We start from the raw sequence: 23,861 nt of genomic DNA, 5'->3' as shown, positions 1-23,861 counted from the left end.
TGGTCTTGTCTACATATCCAGGTCAGCAATCTTAGCCTCAAGGTAATGAACCTGTTCCATAAGACTCATGAGGAACATGCATCGAGCACACACTCAGAACTTCTGCCCAGTGAATCATACTTGTGGCATGTATGGCCTTAGGTGTCACTAATATGTAAATGACACCTAGTTCTGTCACCTGATGGATGGTGGGCCAGACGTCCATCCGGACTTGTTGGGTAAGTGCTTTGAGGTGGTGGGGGAGTGACTTAAGGGTAGTCACTTGAAGTTGAGCCACTTGATGATAGAGGTCCTGTGGCTGGGGAGGAAAGGGTCAGATCAGGAAGGATGTTTACCCTGCCTGGACAGAGTGCAACTGACAACTGCACAGATGGCTAGGAACTTAGCTGTGATTTTTGATGCCTCAGCAATGGAGGCTCAAGTTACAAGAGTAGCAAGGCAAATTTCTTTCCACCTTCACCAAACCAAGGTACTAGCGCCCAGTCTCACTCTATGCAGGCTGCAATCCAGAAATTACAGCTGGTCCAAAACGTTGCCACATGGGTCCTCACTAGAACACCGTGGAGGGCCCATATAAGACTGGTTTTGTGGCAGCTACATAAGGCTGCCAGTAGCGTTCTAGGTGTACTTCGATTCTTGTTCTAGCCTTTAAGGCCATACATAGTCTGGGCCCAGCATATCTGTTATCAGCATAACTGGCTGTCTGAATATGTCCTCCAGAGGGTGCTACATTCAATGGCAGCAAATTACCTGGTAGTCCCTAGCCCTAAAGAAGTCCAACTGGCCTCTTCCCCGGGCCAGGGCTTTATCATATTTGGCCTCTGCTTGGTGGGATTAACTTCCCAAGAACAGGACCTTAAAGGATCTATCCCAGTTCCATAGGATCTGCAAGATGGAGCTCTTCCACCAGGCTTATGATTGAGGCCAGTTTGACAAGCGACTATATTAACATTAAGGGCCTCCCTGCTGCAATCTAAATAGCACTTCCCATCTGCTTCCTAATGAGAAGAACAACAATAGAGATATCACCAATTGTTGGTTAGTTTTTAACTGTTTTAACTATTTTAATCTCAATGCATTTATTAAAACCTGAGAGCAGGTCCAATAGGAGCAGTCTATAAATTTTACAATTGTAAATAAATACCATGCAAAACACTGTCTACACTGCACTCTTGTTGGCTTTCTACCTTCATAACTGATTTGGTTGTTTAAAGTTGTTTTAAGGTTAAAATAGGGTGCTTACCTGACTCTGTTGATTGCCATAGTATTGAGGATTATGCAGTGCACTGCCTGTGGAGCTTGTGTGTCCTTTTTCAGGAAACTAGAAGGGTACTCTTCTGCTTCCCCTTGACAAACTTCCACGCTCAATGTCTCTGTTAATAGCACTGTTTAAAAGCACTGGATACAAAGTCTGACCTTTAATTGCAGTTGCAATCTCCACTTAAATGGGGCCAACAAATCTATTTGTACAGATACCCACAGCAAGCAGTGGCAAGAAACTGTGCCATCTGCCACTTTGTTTGTACTATATCATATGATGTTTGTGAAGTGAAGCCAGGAGATCCTACGATTGTAGGATAGTCTGGCAGTCAGGCAAGAAACATTCAGAGGTCATTTGCCATTGCCTACCTCTATGTTAAGACCTTAGTTTCCCATCCAAATCATAACCAAGGCCAACTCTGCTTAGCTTATGAGATCTGACGAGATCAGGTATGCCTGGACAATCCAGGCCAGGGTTCTTGGTTCTACTGAGCAATTCTGAGAAATGTCAAAGTGCTACAAACTTCAAGATTGTAGTTCTATATTGTCCAGCCTGCAGCAGCTCAAAGCATAATGCAAGCAGAAGTCTCACAATCATGAGACAGAGTTGAAAATCTGAGTCTTGAGGCAGGGATGGGATTCGGGGGGGGGGGGGGTTAGTTGTTTTTGGACTTTTTATTTTAAATACTAGTAACAAAGCCCATTTTAAAAATGGGCTTTGAAGGGGGCGGCAGGCAGGAGGGTGTGAGAGGGCGGCCACGGCTCCCTTTGGCCTGCAAAGTGGACTAAAGGGAGTGGAAAGGCCACCCCCCCACACACACACTGCCAATGGTGCTGACACGGGAGTAGAAAGCCCTCCCCGCCACCAGTGGCAACAGGTCGTGGCAACCCACGGGGAGGCTCCAACCCCCCCCCTCCCAGCTCCCTCCCAGCAGGAGTGAACCTGCGGGGGCTGCAAAGCCCTGTCGCTGCCTCTCTCCTTGTGGGAGACAATGGACGCGGCCACAAGGATTCTAGCAGGCATGCAGGGAGAGTGGGAGCTGGAGGGGGAGAGCCAATCAGGGTGGACCTCGATGGACAGGGCCCTGGACAGTCTCCTCCCAGGAGGCTGTTTCCCAAATATATAAGGGAGTGAAATAATGTTAAGGATATTCATATTGTTAACTGCTGTGAGATGGCTGGTCCAGGACCAGCAGTCTACAAATGCAATAAATAAATAATTCAGGTAGATAGTGAAGATGACAGCATGTGAGGCTTATATTTCTCTTTTAGGCATTTAGATAAGACCAGTGACAAGGGCTCCACAATCGACCCAACTGTCAGGAAACTAACACAGATGCCCAATACATCCCACTCATCTGTTATATCATTCTTATTATATACTATATATTGATTATATTATATTTCTGGTTTGAAATGCTTACAAATATTGGGTTTTCTCGTTTCTTTATTCTATGTACACTGCCTCAAGACATCACAGTGAAGGGCAGTTTATCAGCTGAATTAATAAATGAATTTTAAAAATAAAAAAGTACTGTGAACAGAAAACCTACAGTGGCTGGACTGTCCATGTGGCTTTTAAATGGCTCCTTTTTAAATGATACAATAAATGTAGGAATGGTTCAGAGAAGGTCCAAGACATTTTGGTGCCTGAGGCCCAATAACAGTGGTTACAATCTTTATACAATAATTGAGCATATGTACTACCTGATGATGTGCTGAACTTCTGATTGGCCCTCATTGGTAAATATGCCCCCAATAGGAAGAGGTAGAACAGGTAGCACTGAGCACCAATCAGAGGCTCTTCTCCACTCCTCCCCTTCCTCCATACGAGGGTAGGATCCTCTGAAGGACCAGACACAAAGCAAGCAATAGGGCACTGGGATTAATATATATATGGTACATAATGTAGGAATGAGCTTTTAAAACAAAGATACCTGAATCTTCCTGATTCAGGCGTGACTGAAATAACTTAAGCTAAGAGTAGCTGTTCATAGAATTTGTTATAATAGTCTTGTAAGTTTCTATTTTAACTAGGGTTTAGAAAGAAATTTGTAAAGGACTTCCTTTTTGTTTTTTCAGTAGCGGGCATACCAGTACCTCTTTTAGTCCCTCCAGGAATTCTCCCATTGTGAGAGATATTGGAACAGGAGGAAACTCGCACCATTTTTTAAACTGGTACTATGGAACCTAAGGGGCTGAACCACCTGTTGGATTTCTGCTGCTTTTTGTTATCGCTGACTCATCAGTTCCTTTCAGTATCTCACAGCTGTTAGTAGTTACGCATGGTATTTAACATTTATCTCACCCTGATTCAGTTGCCACTGGAATGCCTTAAGCTAAGAGAAGCTGTTCATAGAATTTCTTATAATAGTTTTATACATTTCTATTTTAACTTGAGTTTAGAAAGAAAACATTTTAGGACTGTTTGGTCCCTCTTGTTTTAGTTTTTTTTTATTTTACAGTGGTTTGCTGTATGGTATTCAGGTTAAAACCATGTATACCAGGCAGAGTTTTCTTTTTATAATACAGAGGTTTATATTCATGTTACTACAATGATTAATATTTCCAATGTCTTGTTTTTAGAAGATTGTTCTTCTAAATTGAAGTTGCCAGTAGCAACTCCTTGGAAGGCTGTTTATTATACTGAAATATTTGATGTAGCATATAGGAATCCCAGTGCCCTATTGTTTGCTTCCTGGCACTTAGCATGAGGATGAAGAACAGGCAGGAGGTAAGCCATGGAACTGGGGGAAGGGGGTGGCTGGACATGCTCTACTGTGCTGTGCTCCCAGGCCTCTTGGCTGCTGGGAGGCTGTCTGGGCCCACTCCACTGGGCCCACTCCCAGGCTTCCTGGCTGCTGAGAGATTGGGGCAAGATGTCTGGACACGGTCCCAGGCCTCCTTTCTACCTGGACAGCAGCAGAGGCCATCTGGTCATATTCTGTCATGCCAGCCTGGGCAGGCTGCTTCACTAGCTGGCCTGCCCTGCAAGACCACTTCCACCCTCCCTCTGCCATTCTATAGCCCAGTTTGAAACAGGCTTTCCTCCTAGTTTAATAATAAGCTAAACTTTTTAAAGTCCTTAACCTCATTCCATTTAATGTTAGGGCTATGCCCAGAGAGTCACAAATGTTTGTGTGTTTTAGTGTCACATATAAACTATTTGAATGTATAATGTCCTTAAAACACTGAGACAACCAATGCAACACTATGGCTGGAGTGCTAAAAGAGCTATTACAAAAGTTGCTGATACACAATCAAATGTAAAAGTCATATTATTTTTATAGATATGCTTACATATTACATTTTTACCATTCTTCCTTGAAGGAGCACAGGATGGCATACATGATAGGGTTCATAGTACTCCTGATTCCTCTTGTACCCTCGTAACAACCCTGTGACATAGGTTAAGCTGAGAATATGTAACTGGCACAGGATCATCCAGTGAACTTTCATAGCAGAGTGAGGATTTGAACCTGGATTTCCCCAGATTCTAGTCAAATACTCTAAACACGACTATACCATGCTGGCTCTTGGCATTGTTTGTTCAACAGACTCATCTGGTTCCTTTTGACCCTGATGATCTTAATTATATCTTGCTCAAACCATATTAGATTGATAACATTGTTAGTACTTACCCTTTCCCTCTTTATCAAGCAATCCTAACTGAAGCTGATCAACATTGTATAATCAACAACTGTGCTCTCCTGACTAGAAGAAGTGAGAACAATGTCCCTAGAATCCTCGGTCTCTGTTTTAACAATTAGAAAACAAAGCAACAGGTGGTGAACACCTGACCCTGAAATTGTAAGCGAATTAGAATTTTACTCGTCCTAAAAAGTTCCAGAGAGAAAATCTTTAAAAGATTTGATCCAAAGAAAACCTGTTAGTTCTGTATGCATCAAACTGTTCTTTTTTCCTTTGATGCTAGACATTGGACTTTTAGATTTTCAGACTACACAAAAATCATAATTGTAATGAAACAAATACTATTGTTATGCTCCCACCACTTCTCTTACTAGGTGGGTTCCAGAGGCAGTACGATCTGAGTTTGGGGGAAAGAGTGCATTGGGATCTTATGTCATTATTGTAAGCACTGTTATATCTCCAATTACACAAATAGGGGATGGGTGGAAGCAAAGAGGCACTCATACAGAACAGCGGATCCACTTGCTTACATCAAATCCCTCAAAATAGATCAAAATTATCATGATGCTATTGGATCCTTTTTCATGTGTAGAGGAATTGTAAGTTAGTTTTAAAAAATTGGATTAAAGTTCACGATATATTGCAAACTGTGTTCTAATGTAAATTTGTACTGGAACCAACAAATATGTTGTTAAGCATTTTACACGCAAGAATTTTAACCACAAGAGTTTTGCAATGTCAATACAGATAGTCTCCATACAGAAGACCTTGCTGACCTTTAATGATAGCAAAGATTAGACATTTTTGTCTTTGACTTGTATTTCTAAGCTGCCTGTTGATTTGAAGTTTTTTTTTACACAAATAACATGTCCTAGAGAAGTTTGGTATTGCCAGTAAAAGGATCATAAAATCACAGCTAAGACAAAATAGCCATGAGAGTTATCATTCTCTCAATAGGAGAATTTCCAAAGGGGCTAAAAGAGGCAGTGGTTCATCCATTGCTGAAGAAACCATTGTTGGAACTGCAGGACTCTGCCAACTACTGCCCAATCTCATAGTGTTCCCGGGGAAAGTGGTTGAAAGGGCCACCATGGATCAACTCCTAGCACACCTAGATGAAGCTCCGGTCCTGGATCCATTCCAGTCTGGCTTTTGACCTGGCCATGGAGTGGAAATGGCACTGGTTGCCCTGACCTCCAGAGAACTGATTGAGGCAGGTCAGCGCTCCTTGAGTTACTCGATCTTATGGCAGCATTTGACAGAGTCAATCATGGGCCCCAGGGAAGTTCGTCTGGCTTCAACCAGGGCCAGGACAAGTTCTGTCCTGGCCCCTACCTGGTGAAATTAGCTCTTATAACAGATCTGGGCCCTGAGGGAGCTGACATGGCATCTTACAGCTCCAAGAATGCAGTCCTAGATGGCTGAAGGGACCAGTTTTGGAAGGTGTGCGTGTGGTTTTTTTTTTTTTTAAGTGGATCCTCTCCTGGGACCTGTTCCCCCATCAGACAATCTGGTGGCCTTCAGCAGCTGCTTAAAGCCCCTCTTCTCCTGCTTTCCTTTCTCCAAATAGTTGTCAACTTCCAGATGGAGATTGGAGATTCCTGGAGATTTGGAGGTGGACCCTTTAGAAGGCAAGGTTTGGAGAGGGCCTGGCCCCAACAAGTCCTCCTTCAAAGACCAAAATAGTCCTGGAAAGCACCCTTCCCCTTTCTTTTACTTGCTGAATCTCGGCCTGGAATACTGTGGTTGCCTAGCAATGGCTGTTGAGGGAAAATGTGGCATAAAGCTACAGACATTTCTATTATCATTTGGTTTTTTTTAAACACCCTTTTTAAAATATAGATTTCACATTTTCCTGCAAACCTGGGGTGTTGTTCAGGTTTATAGAATGACCTGTCTTGCCCATTCACAGTTCCATCCATCAGAGTTCAGTATTCAAAGATTTAGCCAACTTCACTATTGGTATATATATAAGATACAAAGAAATAGAAATATTAAGTTTACTTCCTTTAATATTGAACAAGCAAAGCTCCTCATTTGTACATAATCCAATTCAAAGATAATATATTCAGCACTTCCAGCATGAACAGTCTGTATTTACAATCAGTGAGACAGGAGGCAAAAACTAAACGAGACGCATCTTCAACTTGTGTATGAAACACAATTCAAAATGTACTATTTACATAGGTCTCAAATTTCAAAATTTCTTTTGTAAGGAACCAATAAAAAGTGTTCTATTTGCAAAAGGTTTTTGAAATGATGATTTTTGTCATGGTTTAGACACTGAAATCTTCAGTAATGACTTCATTCAGTTTCATGTGGCTTTAACTTAATTCCAGTAGTCCTACAGCAGATGCAATTTGCCTGTAGTCTGGTTTGGAATCTGATGTAATTACAGGCAAAGGAAATCTAAGCAGGAAATCCTAGCTCCATGTTCCTGAATAGAGAATCAGTCTGATAGATGGTATTCATCTATTTCCCGATGTTCATGTACACAAACATTAGAGACATGAAATGTTCTTCACTCTTGCATAAAAAGTGTGCAGAGTATTAGTGAGCAAGAACATGTTAAAGTTTTTATGGATGTCGGCTGGCACAGACGCTGACTGAAAATAAAATATAATTAATTCCATTGTTCTTTTAGGCACAGTTAATCATCGATTCCCGGTGTTTCACCTTGTTGTATTCTAGAAGCTATTCTAATGGCTTCTTCCAAAGACTGCTGTTCCCCTAGCTGAAACCAAAAGAAAACAATGTTGAAAATATATGTACTGAAATACATTTTTGGGGTTTATTTTGAAGCAGATAATGTTAGTTACATTTTGTGTACCATATTTAGTCATCTATTTTAGACATACAGGTATTATCAATCATATTTTTATATATGTAGCTATAATAATGTGACCAGCATGGGCTATTTAAAAATGACTTTTGAACCCCCCCCCCATCAGTTTCAAAAGTTGTTTGCTACAAACATAGGGCATAATTGCTGTCTGAAAAACACACGTGCAAAAACTGCAGTAGTTACAGTTTTTTTTACATTTTACATTTACTATATATCTTCTCTTATTAGTAGTAGCAATCTTTAAGCAATTGGACAGTGCTAACTACAAGTCTGGCAGAAACTCACTGCAAATGAGATGGATCAGCATGATCTTCATACATCATGCATCATACATATGAAATAATTACATACTGATACCAAGAAAACAAATGCCTTCATTTTCTCCAGCTGCTTGTTTCGTCATACATTATTCAGCCTCCAAGAAACCCCAGAAGTGGCACAATTGTGGTTGGAAAGCATAGCTGTTTACACGCCCACTTGGGGCTCTCCCCTTCCCACCCCCTCCAAGCCCATAATTAGCCATGGGGTAATTATGACTATATTATGACATGACTATATTTGATCATATCACTCGATAAATTTTAACAAATTTAAATATATATATATATATATTAACTTCCACCCATTCAAGAAGCCTTTCCAGGGCCATCAAGAAAAACCAGGGTTTCATGAAACCATGGCTGAGAAAGCCAGTACTAGTTATTTGAAAACTGAATCTCTGCTTAGGTATCTGACAAGGAATTTTCTTTTCAAATCCTTTGAAGCTTGTTGGTTCCTAATGTGAAACCTAGCTATTCTACTGCAGACCAGCATGGCTATCCTTTGAAAATATCTGCTTAAGATGGTACAGTTGGAAGAGCAACCCTAAGTCTACCCTAGAAACTGCTATGGACAACAACTAACCCCCTAAATCAATATATTGTGAAGATTGGTGCAACATCTCACCAATGCTGCTGTGGTCTAAAACCCATGCCTGCAAAACTGTACCACTGCCAGGGCAATAAATGGGCATAATGGGGAAAGAGTGGGACATAGCATTTTATGCTCCCTCAGCCTGCATCATGCTTTCAGTGCTGAAGCAAAATTATGCTGACAAAAATTCTATTGTAAGCTTAAAGAGTCAATTGGAGTGAAACATGGGCTGCTTACCTACACAGTGCCTACACAGCAGTGGTGTAGCTTATGACACCTACTAAGACTGCAGCCAAACACAACTCTTCCGAGCTCTCCATAAGCTATCCAGGATGTCCATATCTCAAATGAGTGTGCAAGGAATGTACCCTATCTGGCTTTAGGTCATGTACACTTGAACATACATGTACAAATAGCCAAGAAGGAGCACAAACACTGTTATAGATACTGCAAACACTAGTCTGCTCAAAATCCTTAGATGCACTCCACCAAGGCACAAACACTAACATGGATCCACCATTCCTCTACATTGGGATACAATAAATAAACAATGCACATTTAGTCTCTGAACAGCTACTAGCTTTGATTCCCCCGGGGAATATAGGCTAGGTACATAGAATACAGAAAGGGAGATATGCGCTGACCATAGGGCTAAGTGCAGTGTCATGGCACTGTAGCCCCATACAAGTAGTAGAAACCAGTAGCTTCCTCTCCCAAGAGAGCTGTGGAAGTGTCTGGGTGATGCAACTGGAGTGGCCATGGTTTCTCCTCTATATGTCCTCCTGTCAAAAAGGGGCACAGGACATCATGTCTGCATTTCAGTACATTCTGGCTACTTCCCTCTCTGGCTGACATGCTAGTGCTTGTCAGCATTCCATCCTGTGATTGGAACATGTATGCAGAGTTACTATGGATTCTAGTGCAGTTGCTTTGTTTGGAGTTCCATGGAGTGAGGTCTTTTCCACAATATCTCTTCTCTGCAGGGGTTTGAGTCCAGTGGTTCCTGCTACCTACTAGCTGTGCCAATGTCTTACTAGTATCAACATGCTAACGATGGAAGGCTTAGGATGGAGATGTTTGTTTTTCATAAAGACAGCAGATATCCTGTACTCTTCGGTTAGGTTTCCTTGGGTGTTGGCAGAACCTTGGCCTTTCAGATGGCCAGATGGAGGACCAGATGATCCAACAAGCTTCCCCTCCCAGGCCTAGGTTTAAATAGGCTGAGAGGGAAGCAGCTCTGTCTGCTCTGAAAGCAACACTTGGGACTCATATTGTCCAGGCTTAAATGGGGCCTGAATGCTGCAAAAATATCACATCCAACCAGAACCATGGTCTGGCTCAGGAGGTGGAACACAGTGTGCAAGCCTGGCTTTGTATCTTTGCCTCAGCTATCCTGACACAAGCCTACTGCCTCTGCTGCTCCTGCTGAGTGGAGGCAGATCCTGGTGGGCTTGTGGACTGGACCCTGTGCTGGTACTTAGTTGCCCCAGGAACTGGGGGAAAGAGGGAAGTTCTTGTGGGGAACCTCCAACTGCAGGCTCCTTGGGATCAGCCTCAGGAACATAGATGCCCAGAGCATCTACCATATGGGGGGGGGGTCTCCTGAATTTCCTCAGGCCATGTTCTGGCTTCTCCTTTGAGTCCAGAATCAAGTTCACTGGGGGTTCTGACTCCAGCTGTATGGGCACAGTGTCTTGACACAAAGGGACATGATGCTCAGATGACTTTAGCCGATTTATCCCAGCCTTAAGACTGCACTGAACAGGCCATAGTGGTTGTCAGGAAGTGCAAAAATGCAGCCTCAGAGACTTTGTCATGTATGTTTATACAGATAACTATTCTCAAATAGAAATATACATGATCATATTGCACATCAAGCATACATAATTGGGAATAGAAGTATAGTTTGTTTATTGAAATAATGGAACAGCTGAATGTTAAGACACTTCACACTACCAAGCCTACTGATTCTACTTACCTGAACTGCAATCTGTGTTCCATTGGATGTAGCCAGCAATGTAACAGGTCTAGAATCTGCTGTAACTAAATGATGCCCATGTTGCTGATGTCCAATTTCTGGTGAAGCACTATGGAAGGCTGCTAAATCTTGAGCCACAATGGCAACCTTCATAAGAAACACACAGAACTACATATTGAAAATCTAAACCTTTAAACGTATTTCAGCCATGGATCATTATTAATATTCTCTAAAGCCAATAAGTTTTACCATAAAGCCAGCTACGGAGAGTAAGCTTGCTGGCTAAGTATCAGAAAGTGGCATGGGGTGGGAGAAATGGGACAGCTGTTTGCATCACTATTATCTACGCTATGGGGTTCCATAGTGATCTATTTAACTATAATAAGAAACCAAGAGATCTGAAATAAGGAGTCATTAATATAATGATGATACCCAGCTCTACTGCTCTTTTTCAGATGAATCGGATAAAACTGTGGATATTCTGAACTGATTCTTTGGGAATTCTTTTTAGTAAAGGACCAAACAAATAAACTAAAACTTAATTCGCATATTGCTAAAGTACTGTTGATTAATAATGCTGACAAACAGGTCAAACTGGCATGTTCTGGATAGGGATTCACTTCCTTTGAAAGAGAAGATTCTGCCTTGCAGGACTTAGCTAGGTGAACTGGTAGGATACAAATGTTTTAAACAATTAAATACAATAAAGGTTTGCAGCTTGGGGTCCATATTATCAGACCTGCATCTATAGATATATTTTCAGGTCTCCTCTGTGGCCCTTGGTGTAACTGCCAGATTTAGTGCCCACACTCTGGTCACATACATATTAGATTTACTCCAGTTGTGGGGCTGTCTTTGAAGACAATTCAGAAGCTTCAAATAGTGCTACATGTGAAAACAAACTGGCAAACTGGCATGAAGTGCCAAGGACACAATCTCAGTTTCAAAATAATTACACCAGAACCTATTTCCTTCTCGGCACAATGTGCTGATTATTTTTAAGATTCTTAATGGTTCATAGCAACAAAGGGGGGGGGCAGAGTGGGGAAATCTATTACAAATTCAGGTAAATGGCATAACCAACTGGTTGCAAACTCAAATGCTTATGATTCTGTTTGTAGGCCACCACAGAAACTCTGAAATAAGAATATACAGGCTGCAAAATTCTCTTAATATTTTGTGAGATGGATTATGTAGGTCACTCAACCTTGTGCTTTTTCTACATAAAAATATATTTGCTGACTTTTTACCTGCTGTCCTTCAGTGCCCTCTGCTGTAACCATTGCAACAGAATGTGTCCCTGCAGAAGAAATAACTGCATCGTGGGCAGGGACTGTGATGGTAGTGCCATCTTGTGTTACCATAGTGATTGTATTTCCAATGGCCTGCATGTCAGCCTGAGATATGTTAACCTGAAAAAGCACATAAATTATTAATCAGCCTAACAAGTACTACATTTGTGCTCTAGAATTTCATCACATTAGTTAGAATCCATAAGAGCATTTTGGTAGGTGGAATGATTTCTTCTTATAAAGCTCAATGTTCTTGTCTCCCTCTGCACTCCAAGAATAGCGGGGGGGGGGGGATTTTGAGTTGCAGCAGGAGGGGGCAGGTGAAAGATTTGTGTTCCCTGAGTAGAAAATATTTTGTTCATGGAAATACTTTGCTGGATCCAAGCCACTGCTTGTTTTCAATTATCAGTGTGCGCAGTTAAACTATCAAAGTAACAACTGAAATAATCCCCAAGTACTTTAAAAGCCTAAATAGCTCCTAGAAAATATTTGAGAACAAGAAAGAAATTAGAGTAACTTCACTAAACACTTCACAATCACTAAACACTCAATATTAGGTTAGTTTCATAGCGGAGAACCTTATGGCAGAGAAGTTTTACTTATTAAAAATGTTCCATATATATTATTTTAGAGTAGATGATAGATCTACTCTTTGTTTCATTATCTGAGGAAGTGTGCGTGCACATGAAAACACACATCTTGACTAAAACTTTGTTGGTCTTAAAGGTACCTTTGGACTCGTGTAGAGTAGATGGTTATCAGATAGTATTATATTTTCTTTACAAAATTATGACAAGACTTCCTGCCATAATTTGCACCCCCCAAAAAAAAGTTAATTGGGATCAGGGGATTATCAGCAACAGTGTGGGCTGCATGGAGGAGGTGTGACTTGAGTGAGAAATCCACTAGAAGTGCAGCTCCCTCCTAGCACCACTGGAAGAAACTGCTATTAATGCAAGAGCACGTTAGGATCCAATCACTAAGATTTTAGCTCCTCTTTTTCTCCTTAACCTGACTGAAACCTATCCTAATAGTACTAGTAAGTAGGCAGTAATAAATTGCAGAAAGAAATTTTGGAACGACCAAGCATATGTAACTTATCTTTCTGCAGGACAATATCAACATTACTTAGATTTTGCCAAGCCAGTGGTAATTATTTCTGACATTGCAAAGCTTAACTCTATTGAGTCCAACATTTGTATTTGTAAATAAATGGGATAATTAAATGTAAACAGTAGTCCAGATTTTGAAATCCATTTTGCAGGGATAGCTTTACTTGCTAAATACTTACATGCTGAGTTCCATCTTGGGAAATAAGTGCCACTTGCTGACCAAGACCTGTTTGAGTCACTGTAGCAACCTGTGCAGAAACAACATCATCTCCTTCTACACCTGTTACATATGTTATCTGTGATCCTTTGAGTACATCTTCGCCTTGACCTATTAGATTAAAGAAAGAAATTAATTTACATGAAACCTAACGTTATGCTAATAAAGAGAAAGAGCCTCTTGTGGCACAGAGTGGTAAGGCAGCAGAAATGCAGTCTGAATCTCTGCCCATGAGGCTGGGAGTTCAATCCCAGCAGCCGGCTCAGGGTTGACTCAGCCTTCCATCCTTCCGAGGTCGGTAAAATGAGTACCCAGCTTGCTGGGGGGTAAACGGTAATGACTGGGGAAGGCACTGGCAAACCACCCCGTATTGAGTCTGCCATGAAAACGCTAGAGGGCGTCACCCAAAGGGTCAGACATGACTCGGTGCTTGCACAGGGGATACCTTTACCTTTACCTTTAATAAGGAGAAAATTCATCCTGCATGCTGGAACGGTGTTATGCATATAAAAGAAAATACATATTCTGATATTCATGCCATGTTTGCAAAAGTTATAACTGAAATTAAGCTAAATCTGCAATTTAGTTTCTGTTAATCATTTTCTACTAGCATTTAGGCATAAATATCCTCAAAGGCTAATTGGTTCCACTGGAGAGCCATCAACAGGGCATAGGAACCGAGGCCTTCATCTGATGTTGCCTCTTGCCCTGGGATTCAGAGGCTTAGTGTCTCTGAATGTGTCAGTTCCTCTCAATCACCATGGCTGGTAGCCACTGATAGACTTACCCTCCATGAATCTATCTAACCCCCCTTTTAAACTCTGAGGAAGGTTTAAAAACAACTGAGGAGAGAAGGGAAGTGAAATGCAAGGGAGAAAGAGAAAGATACACCCAATTGAATGCAGAATTCCAGAGAATAGCTAGAAGAGATAAGAATGCCTTCTTAAATGAACAGTGCAAAAAATAGAAGAAAACAATAGAATAGGGAGGACCAGAGATCTCCAAGGAAATTGGAGATATGAAGAGAACATTTCATGCAAAGATAGGTAAGATAAAGGACCAAAATGGTTCTCACAGAAGTAGAAGACATTTTTAAAAGGTGGCAAAATTATACAGGAGAACTATACAAGAGCGAGCTTAACATCCCTGATAACCACGATGGGATAGTCACTGACCTGGAGCCAGACATCCTGGAATGTGAAGTCAAATGGGCCTTAGGAAGTCTGAGCAACAGTTGAACTATTCAAAATCTTAAAAGACGATGCAGTAAAAGTGCTACACTCAAAATGCCAGCAAATTTGGAAAACTCAGCAGTGGCCACAGGATAAGAAAAGGTCAGTTTACATTCCAATCCCAAAGAAGGGCAATGCCAAAGAACGTTCAAACTACCGCACCATTGCACTCATTTCTCATGCTACCAAAATTATGCTCAAAATCCTACAAGGTAGGCTCCAGCAATATGTGGACCGAGAACTACCAGAAGTACAGGCAGGATTTCGAAGAGGCAGAGGAACTAGAGATCAAATTGCCAACATACGCTGGATCATGGAGAAAGCTAGGGAGTTCCAGAAGAACACCTACTTCTGCTTCATTGACTATGCAAAAGCATTTGATTGTGTGGAGCACAACAAATTGTGGCAAGTTCTTAAAGAGATGGGAATACCAGAGCACCTTATCTGCCTCTTGAGAAACCTATATGCAGGTCAAGAAGCAACAGTGAGAACCGGGCATGGAATCACTGATTGGTTCAAAATTTGAGAAAGGAATTTGGCAAGGCTGTATACTGTCGCTTTGCCTATTTAACTTGTATGCGGAGCACATCATGAGAAAGGCGGGGTTAGATGAGTCACAAATTGGGATCAAGATTGCAGGGAGAAATATTAACAACCTCAGATATGCAGATGATACCATTCTAATGGCAGAAAGCAAAGAGGAACTAAAAAGAGCCTCTTGATGCGGGTGAAAGAGGAGAGTGCAAAAGTTGGCTTGAAACTCAACATCAAGAAAACGAAGATCATAGCATCCAGCCTTCTCAATTCCTGGCAAATAGATGGGGAAGAAATGGAGGTAGTGACAGATTTTATTTTCCTGGGCTCCAAGATCACTGCAGATGGAGACTGTAGCAAAGAAATTAAAAGACGCTTGCTCCTGGGGAGGACAGCTATCGCAAATCTAGACATCATCCTAAAAAGCAGAGACATCACCCTGCCAACAAAAGTTCATCGAATCAAGGCTATGGTCTCCCCAGTTGCAATGTATGGCTGTGAAAGCTGGACCATAAGGAAGGCCAAGTGTCAAAGAACTGAGGCTTTTGAACTCTGGTGCTGAAGACTCTTGTGAGTCCCTTGGACTGCAAGGCGAACAAACCAGTCAGTCCTAGAGGAGATCAGCCCTGACTGCTCTTTAGAAGGCCAGATCCTGAAGATGAAACTGAAATACTTTGGCCCCCTCATGAGGAGGACTCCCTGGAGAAGAGTCTAATGCTGGGAGCGATTGAACGATTGAGGGGACGACAGAGAATAAGGTGGCTGGATGGGGTCACTGAAGTAGTCAGTGTGAACTTAAATGGACTCCGGGGAATGGTAGAGAACAGGAAGGCCTGGAGGATCATTGTCCAAGGGGTTGCGATGGAATATTTTATTTTGTCAATCCAGAGCCTATTGCCAATCAGCTTCACTGGACACCATTAAGTTCTAATATTTTGGGAGAGGGAGAAAAGTTTATCTTTGTCAACTCTCTCCATCCTTCAAAAAACAAAAAGAAGAAAAGAAAAAAAAGAGAGAAGAGGCCTCCTATTGTGTCATGGTGATGAAATAGTGTAGTATTAGGTAATGTTCAACTCCAATCAAAATGTAAGCATTCATCCTAATCTTTCTTTTACACACTGGGATAAAATTCCTCATGATATTATCTGTTTCCCTGAAATATCCATGTTAAACAAATACTTATATCAGTTAATAAAGGATAATACAAACTTTTATACAGCTCCAGCTGGAATACTAAGTACAATTCTGATCACTCAATCTCAAGAACAAAATAGGAATGGACAAGGGTTGGAACAGATTTCTTTTCATAGGCTTTTTTAGTTTTGGGGGGAAATTGTTGAGGTGGTTACATGGTAGAGGTTTACAAAAATAATAACTCTAGGGAGCTCAATGTCTTTATATCCATATGTTCTACTCGCAAATTTTAAAAAAACTAATCAATCAGTGCTTTTGTGATGGTACTTTAGTTCTATTGCTTTAGCTGTCATAGTTAAGATATAGTATCTATTAGCAAGATATAATAGATGAGGTTGCTAATATGATAGAGAATCTAGTGAATAGCAAACATTAACTACATACCTGGAGGGGGCTCAAAAAAGGTTTCTTGTTCCTCTTCTATTGGCTCAGTATCATTGTGTGCTGTCCGCTTGTGCATTGCAAGTGTTGAAATTTGTTTATATGTTTTCCCACAGTGATTACAGTTATATGGTTTGGAATGTGTATGTACCACATGGTGCTTATATAAACTGGAATATTCTGTAAAGCGTTTGTCACAGCCAGGGACAGTACATACATACGGCTTCTCCCCTAGAAAGATAAAGCAGACACAATGTATTAGTGAGTCAGATTGCATAAACATGCGGAAATACTTCTATCATAATTAATAAATATTATAATCATTATTTATAATTGTATAGGACTGTTCTGAATCATAGTGCAATTCAGTTTATCATGCTTTTCCTAGTCAATCTTGGTGACTCACCTTTTGTATATAACGTGCAAAAGCTGTTTAATGGATAACAGTTACTTTGTATGGTAGGATTTGTAATAATGGACAATTATATATTTTAAATCAGTGGTCCGCAACCTTTCGGCTGCCGCGGACCGCTGCTCCGGAGTGGGGGGAGAGGGCGGCCCTGGGGCCCATGCACGCGCGGCAGCCCCAGCACAAATGCGCGTGCGCGGACCGCTGCGCAAACGCACATGTGCGGCAGTCCGGGCATGCGCGTTTGCGCCACCGCCATGCCGGCGGCCGCGGCTCCCCCTCCCGGCCCCTCCGGGCCGCCAGCCAATCGGCCGCCAAAGCAGCCTATTGGCTTGCGGCTCGGCAAGCTTCTCTTTCTCCCCCCTCCCGAAACAAGAAGCTTACCAGGCTGTGAGCTAATCGGCCGCTTTGGCAGCCGATTTGCTTGCGGCCTGGCGAGCTTCTCGCTTCGGGGGGGGGGGAGGAAAGAAGGAGCCGTGGCCTGGAGCCAAGGCCTTCGCGGCCCGGCACCGGGCTGCGGCCCGCGGGTTGGGGACCACTGTTTTAAATAACAGTGGTTCAAATATGCTCCAATATATACAAATACAAGGTTTTTCCTAAATTCCTTGGATCAAAGAGAGTCAATTGATAAAAATTTCATTTCATTATTAAGAGTATTTACATACTGCCTTTTCATCCTGAAATGGATTCTTGGGTAGTTTACATTAGATTAAAATATATAAAGCAAATAAAATAAAATTAAGAAGCAGTCCAAGAAAGCAGAAAACAATCAAAATTCCTTTTTCCTGCCAGATGATGACCTAAAGCAGTGCTCATTTCATAGAGTGCAGGGAATGGGAAAGTCAGAGAGGAGCAAATATTCCACTAGGTATTTTGGTCACAAGCCATTTATTATTTTAAGCCATAGGTTACATAAGAAGGCAATAATGTCCCAGTATTACCTTCTAGGACATATCCTAAAGGAAGGAATGAAGCAACCACAAAACAGTGCCATTCGGACTTAACTAATCCAGACAATACAGAATATCATGGTCAATTGTATTTAAAACCAACAAGATACCAAGAGAACCAACAAGGATACTTTTTGGATCTATGCTGCAGTATGTTCAAAATTTCAAAATTCACAGCAACCATCCCTCCCTTCTTTACTTGAAATTATACACTGAAATGTAGTAGAAGCCAAATAATATTTCAAAACATGTGAACTTTGACATTTAACCTCTGCTGTTTCAGGAAACATACCCTTCTGTTTTTCAGCTCTTTCTGCCCACATAAACTACTCTTCTAGACCAACCCTCTTCCAGCATTCCTTTCTTAGAGCCTTGCTTGCTCTAGCCTTTCCTTCTCTAGGACCTGCTGGCTTCTCTATCCTTCTATCCTTCTGGAGGGGCAGCTCAAGCCAATGGTAATGTGCATCCTTTAGATCCCTTAACCAATGGGAGTGACAGGTCAGCTCCAATCAGTCACTGGCAGAATTTTCATCACCATAAAATCTTTTATTTATTTTTAATTTTATTTATTATGGGGTTTGTCTATCGCCCTTCATAGCATAGCTGGCTCGGGGCAATTTCCAACACATTGCATAAAACAAGTAACCATCTTAATTTATAAAACACAGTTAAATTAAATAAAATCAGGTGCTACTGGACTCTTAGTGCTGGGAGTGAATAAGCTGCCTAAGGAGGTGGTCAGCTCCCCCTCACTGGCAGTCTTCAAGCAAAGGTTGGATACAGACTTTTCTTGGATGCTTTAGGATGCTTTGGGCTGATCCTGCGTTGAGCAGGGGGTTCGACTAGATGGCCTGTATGGCCCCTTCCAACTCTATGATTCTATGAATCTGTGGTGCTCGGAAAGAGTAAGCCTACCAAATCAGTATTGCCACCCCATCCCCTTCCTGGCCTGAAGTCCAGGACTGATGTAGGACCAAAGATCTGGGGGGAGAGGTCTTTCAAGGTGACCGTTTCACCCTCATCATTGAAATTTCCTTTACACATGAAGTGTTGATCGGCCTAGCATTGCACAGCATTAGCGAAGAGTCTGAGATGATCTTCTTCCATTACCCAGAGAGAGACACAAACACACTTCAAGGCTCTGCCATAGATAGTGTGGCCATAGCTATCGGAGCAGAGCAGGGCATTCCCCACAATAAACTAGCCCTCTTGTGCAAGGTCCCTCCCTTCCCCAATGCAGGCCCTCTCCAGGACCTTCTCCCAGATCTCCAGGGATTGCTCAACCCTGAGTTGGCAGTCATAAGGGGTGAAGATGGCTGGCTTGGCCCTGAGCTCCACTGAGGAGTATTGGTCATGGTCAATGGTAAAATATCTCTGATACCTGGCATTATATGGCACATATGGTCCAACCCAACAAAGTGACATTTATGTCAGATCTGGCCCTCATAACACATAAGTAACAAACAGCTCTAAATTAAAAGTACGGTTGTTTTGTTTTCAAATCTTGCACTTTACAATATAACACAATCCAAATGGAATTTTTCTTGTTAGAAGTATAGGGCTATCCATAAGACTGCTAGATTCAGCTTTGAATTCAGCTTTGTTCAGAGATGTTTTATGTAATACCTCTCAAACAAATAATGGAGGAGATAGACAAAACCTGTTAATTATAAACAAAATACTATAAAACAGAACACAAATACCTGTATGTATTCTCACATGGTTCTTGTAATTAGTTGCACTAGCAAAGGCTCTCCCACATCCTGGCTCTGTACAATAATAGGGTCTTTCCCCTGTATGTGTCCTGATGTGAACTTTCCTAATATTAGATGTTGTGAATGATCTCCCACATCCTTCAAAAGGGCATTTGAATGGTCTTTCACCTAGAAAATTAAAAAGGTAGGTTAATCAGTACACATTTTAAGAAGCAGTACTTTCCTCAATTGGTTTGCATTTGACAATTCTGCTACTAAATTTGCAAATTTCTTCAACTTTCTTCTTTTTATTATGAACATACACCTTCTGTTAGCTTCTGTTGTATTGCCATTTCTAATACCTAACTAGTGGCTGCATTTAAATGAAGTTACAAAGTGATTACAGCTGCAAGCCTAAAAACCCTTTCTAAGAAATATGTTCCTCACTGGGACAGAAGTGTACACAGGAACAGATTATTGGTATATTTACTGCAGGCAGAATTATGTGTTTTGTTTCTTGCACTATTGTCAGTAATTCAATCTTGAATATAATCCCCCTTTTAAAAGAAGTATTATTGAAACTCAGGAAATTTCAAATATGGTTTGAAGGTTCAATACTATGAGCTTCTTGAGTAGAAACTGCAAACTGAGTAATCTGAATGTATGCCTAGGATATTTCTTGCATGTCTGTTATTCCCTCAATGCACTGTGGTTGAAGTCAGAAAGAGAAAGAAGAAGCAGGCAGGATTCACCTTAGAAAATAATTCACTTTCCAAGGAATGTTTGCATTGAAATTGAAATGTTCTTTGTATTTTTTAAAATTCTTCTGAAATAATTTAAGGGGAGAGGCTGAAGATCAGTGGAAAAGCCTCTTTTTTTGTATGTAAGAAGAACTAGGTTCAAACTCTGGCAACACCAGTTAAAAAAACAGGCTGTAAGTGACGTGAAAAATTTCTAGATGAGACTCTGGGGAGCCAGTGACAGTTTGTGTAGACAGTACTGGCCTTGATGGGACATATGGTCTAATTCAGTATAAGTAGGGCTGTTAACTTCCAGGAGGTACCTGGAAATCTTCCACTGTTACAATTGATCTCCAGCTGACTAAGATCAATTTCCCTGGATAAAATGACTGCTTTGAAAGGTGGCATTATACCCTGCTAAGAGTCTCCCACCCCCCAGGCTTCAGATACTTCCTAAGCTAGAGCAGTCAATTCTAAATCTGATTCACGTGTGTTTTGAATATTAGTGTTATTTACATTTCTAAAAAATTATTCTGAATTTTTGTTTTTAAAGTTGGAGAAAATTACAATTTAAAAACATTTGAACCTACCAGTTTTTACAACAGAACAAGGAGGAATGACCTTTTTGATCAGTAAAAAGACTAGGGATTCTAGGGATTTGTCCACATAGACAAAAAAGCCATATTGGATAATGGCTGCAGTGAGGAGGGGAATTGACAGACATACTCTCCCTCCTTCCCTTGTACTAGTGGAAAAACTGATAGATTCCAACCCAATGTATTCAGTAGTTGTATAGAGTTTTCTCTTCCCATCCAATGTATAATTGTATTTATAATTTACAATTATAATTGTATTTACAATTACCCATAACTATATAGTTCATTGTGTTGATGAATAAAAGGTAATTCTCAAAAGCAATAAATTTGGTACCCATAAATGCCTCATTTTTTTAAAATAGAAAACAAAAAACCATCATGCAAGAATGTATAGGTTATGCAAAACATAAATGTTCTTTTTAGTAGAATTTAGTGTATCTGCTATTTCTGTATACTTCTTAAATCAAGGAGCAATTTTTAAAGACACAGACTACAGTCCAGAGAACTACTTTAGCAGAACAATCCTAAACCAAGTTCAGTGATCTTAGAAAGGGGTAACTCTGCTTAGGATTGCACTACAAGTAGGTTCAAGTGTTAGAGCACCCCAAGAAAACTTCTAACTTCTTTTCTTGAACCAGTAAACCCTCTTACCCATCCACACTTCTGAATATCCCCTCCCCCCGTTCAAACAAGGTATGTCATGCAGCATAAAGAATTGCTGCGTGAGAAAGAGAGGTTGGTGGCAAAGGCACACTGAGCTACCTACATAGTTCTTCAGACTATGGCCATAGTACACTACAGAACAGAAAATGTCTGGAATGTTTTTTTTAATGTATTTATGGATTTCTTCCCTGCTGCTATTGGCGAGCCATCTGGCAGCGGGTAACATAAAAGATAAAAACCTACATTAAAATGTGTGCAGTAATTCTTAGAAAATACATCTGTCTGTGGCTTCATTTACATACAACTATCTTAAACACACCTATACAGATCAATAGTTAAACCCCTACAATGAATGTTATATCGCTGGCGTACCCTGATGCTGTTGTGCTGAATTTTCTCATTTGCTTTTGCTAAGAACTGTCGAGTCCCTGTATACTGTCATGCCACAGAGAGAAGCCTAAGAGGGATGGGTGAAAGTAGAATTTTTATAATTCAATGTATTACTAAGCTACTTATTAGACAGCTTATTATCACTATAATTAAAAGCCGTAAAACAGATCTTTCAGACAGGCAACTATTAGCTTATCAGTAGAGGAAACTGCAAATCACTCCTTAGCAAAGTTGTCAGTTTTCTGCCAAAAAGACTTATGAGTTTTTAAGTGTACATGCTACAGTGGCATGTTGCTATAGTTTCTATAATCTTTATTTGATGTTATGATCATATTACCAGCAGAAAATAACTGAATTGCACTTGGATCCACCCAGCAACAACCTTTTCTCAAAGCCAATCTTTAGTTCAAACATAAGGAATGGAATGTCTGCAAGAATGTCACATAGCCTGTTTGTAAACCCTGCCCTTCATGGTTTTAACATTTTTTCTTCAGAAAGCATGTAGCTGGAATCCAGTTATTTTGACATGATAATAGATCCTGAAAAAGCAATGTTCTTTATTACCAGAAGCCCTCTTGGATTTGCAAAAGATATTCCACTGCTTCAAACGTCTACTAGTTTTCAAACTGAATTAGTATAAAACTAGTTTCAAAGCCCATTTCTAAAAATGGGCCTTGAAAGGGAAGAAGGGGCAAGGGGAAGGGACAGTGGAGGCCCCACCCCGCAGCAGCTTACCTGATGATCCGGCCAGGTCCGCAGCTGGCAGGGGCCTTCTGGGGTGGCAGGGGCAGGCTCCCCCTGGGCTGGGCAGGCCATCCCAGAGCCGGGCAGAAGGCCGGGCGCGCAGGCTGCTCTGAGCTTCTGGCGGGCCCAGGGATTGCCCTAGTGCATTGCTGACGTGGCAAGGCTGTTCCAGGGCCCGGCAGAAGCCTCCAGGCAGCGGCGCAGGTTCCCGCGGCCTTCTGGTGGGCCCAGGGGCAGCCTCGCTGCGTCCCGTCAGCCCGGCAGAAGGGCAGAGGAGCGGCCGGTTCTGGAGGCTGCCCCTGGCTTCTGGAGGGCCCAGGAACAGCCCCGCCGTGTCTATGAAGCCAGCGGGCGACTGGGCAGTTTCCCGCGGGCTTCTGGCAGGCCACGTCGAGGACGGGTCGAGGTTGTACCAGGGCTCGGCAGAAGCCTCTAGAGGCTGACGGAGCTTCCCACAGCCTTCTGGCAAACCCAGGGGCAGGCAGAAGGCTGCGCCATTGGCCGGCTCTGCAGGGTCCCCCGGGCTTCTGGCAGATGGCTGCAGGTGGCCAGCCAGGCTCCTGCGGCCTGTTTGTGGCCTGGGCTGCTGGGCCACCTTCTCTCTCGGCGGCCAGCACTGAAATGGCTACCATGGGGGAAGGCAGGCCATGTTGGGGGGGGGCAGTTGGGGGCAGAGTGACACTCGGAGCGGCGAATCGGGAGCCGCGAAGCTCCCGATTGGCTGCTCGGAATTTTTACAATGGACAGGCTTCGCCCCTTTCTTCTCCCACCTACCCCTTAGGGCTTTATTTCTACCACTCCACATTTATCTACAGATAAGTGCATGAATATGTTGGTTTGGGGGAAATACAAAAAGAAGAGGTAGTGGGGTACTTGAACCTTCTCACTAATTCCACTGTGTCAATCCATTTTTTCCTGGTGGTGCTCCAAATTCAAAAGCTTTGTTGGGAGAAAATGGCAATAGGTGGTGGTGGGGAACAACATACATTCTAACACAGAGATTGTAATACTGTCACATGATATTACCCCCACTTTTCAAGGTACACTTGTATAAGGTTTTATAGGTA

The 23,861-nt window shown here is 41.8% G+C and overlaps 1 protein-coding gene across 3 annotated transcripts in view; it reads right to left on the bottom strand.

Annotated features, from left to right (window-relative positions):
* Positions 1-6,905: 6,905 nt before the first annotated feature.
* ZNF143 (zinc finger protein 143) overlaps positions 6,906-23,861 on the bottom strand; it is a 49,158-nt gene continuing 32,202 nt past the window's right edge. For all 3 annotated transcript variants that reach the window (XM_077321775.1, XM_077321773.1, XM_077321774.1), the window contains exons 11-16: positions 19,671-19,850; positions 16,612-16,839; positions 13,230-13,378; positions 11,897-12,058; positions 10,647-10,793; positions 6,906-7,645 (exon numbers count right to left, since the gene is read on the bottom strand). In XM_077321775.1, coding sequence (XP_077177890.1) covers positions 7,562-7,645; positions 10,647-10,793; positions 11,897-12,058; positions 13,230-13,378; positions 16,612-16,839; positions 19,671-19,850 — 950 coding nt within the window. In that variant the 3' untranslated portion in view covers positions 6,906-7,561. The remainder of the gene's footprint in view (positions 7,646-10,646; positions 10,794-11,896; positions 12,059-13,229; positions 13,379-16,611; positions 16,840-19,670; positions 19,851-23,861) is intronic.

Source organism: Paroedura picta, chromosome 2, assembly GCF_049243985.1.
Source record: "Paroedura picta isolate Pp20150507F chromosome 2, Ppicta_v3.0, whole genome shotgun sequence".
NCBI lineage: Eukaryota > Metazoa > Chordata > Lepidosauria > Squamata > Gekkonidae > Paroedura > Paroedura picta.
The sequence above is the reverse complement of the archived record's forward strand: the minus strand, read 5'-3'. Positions and strand labels throughout refer to the sequence as shown.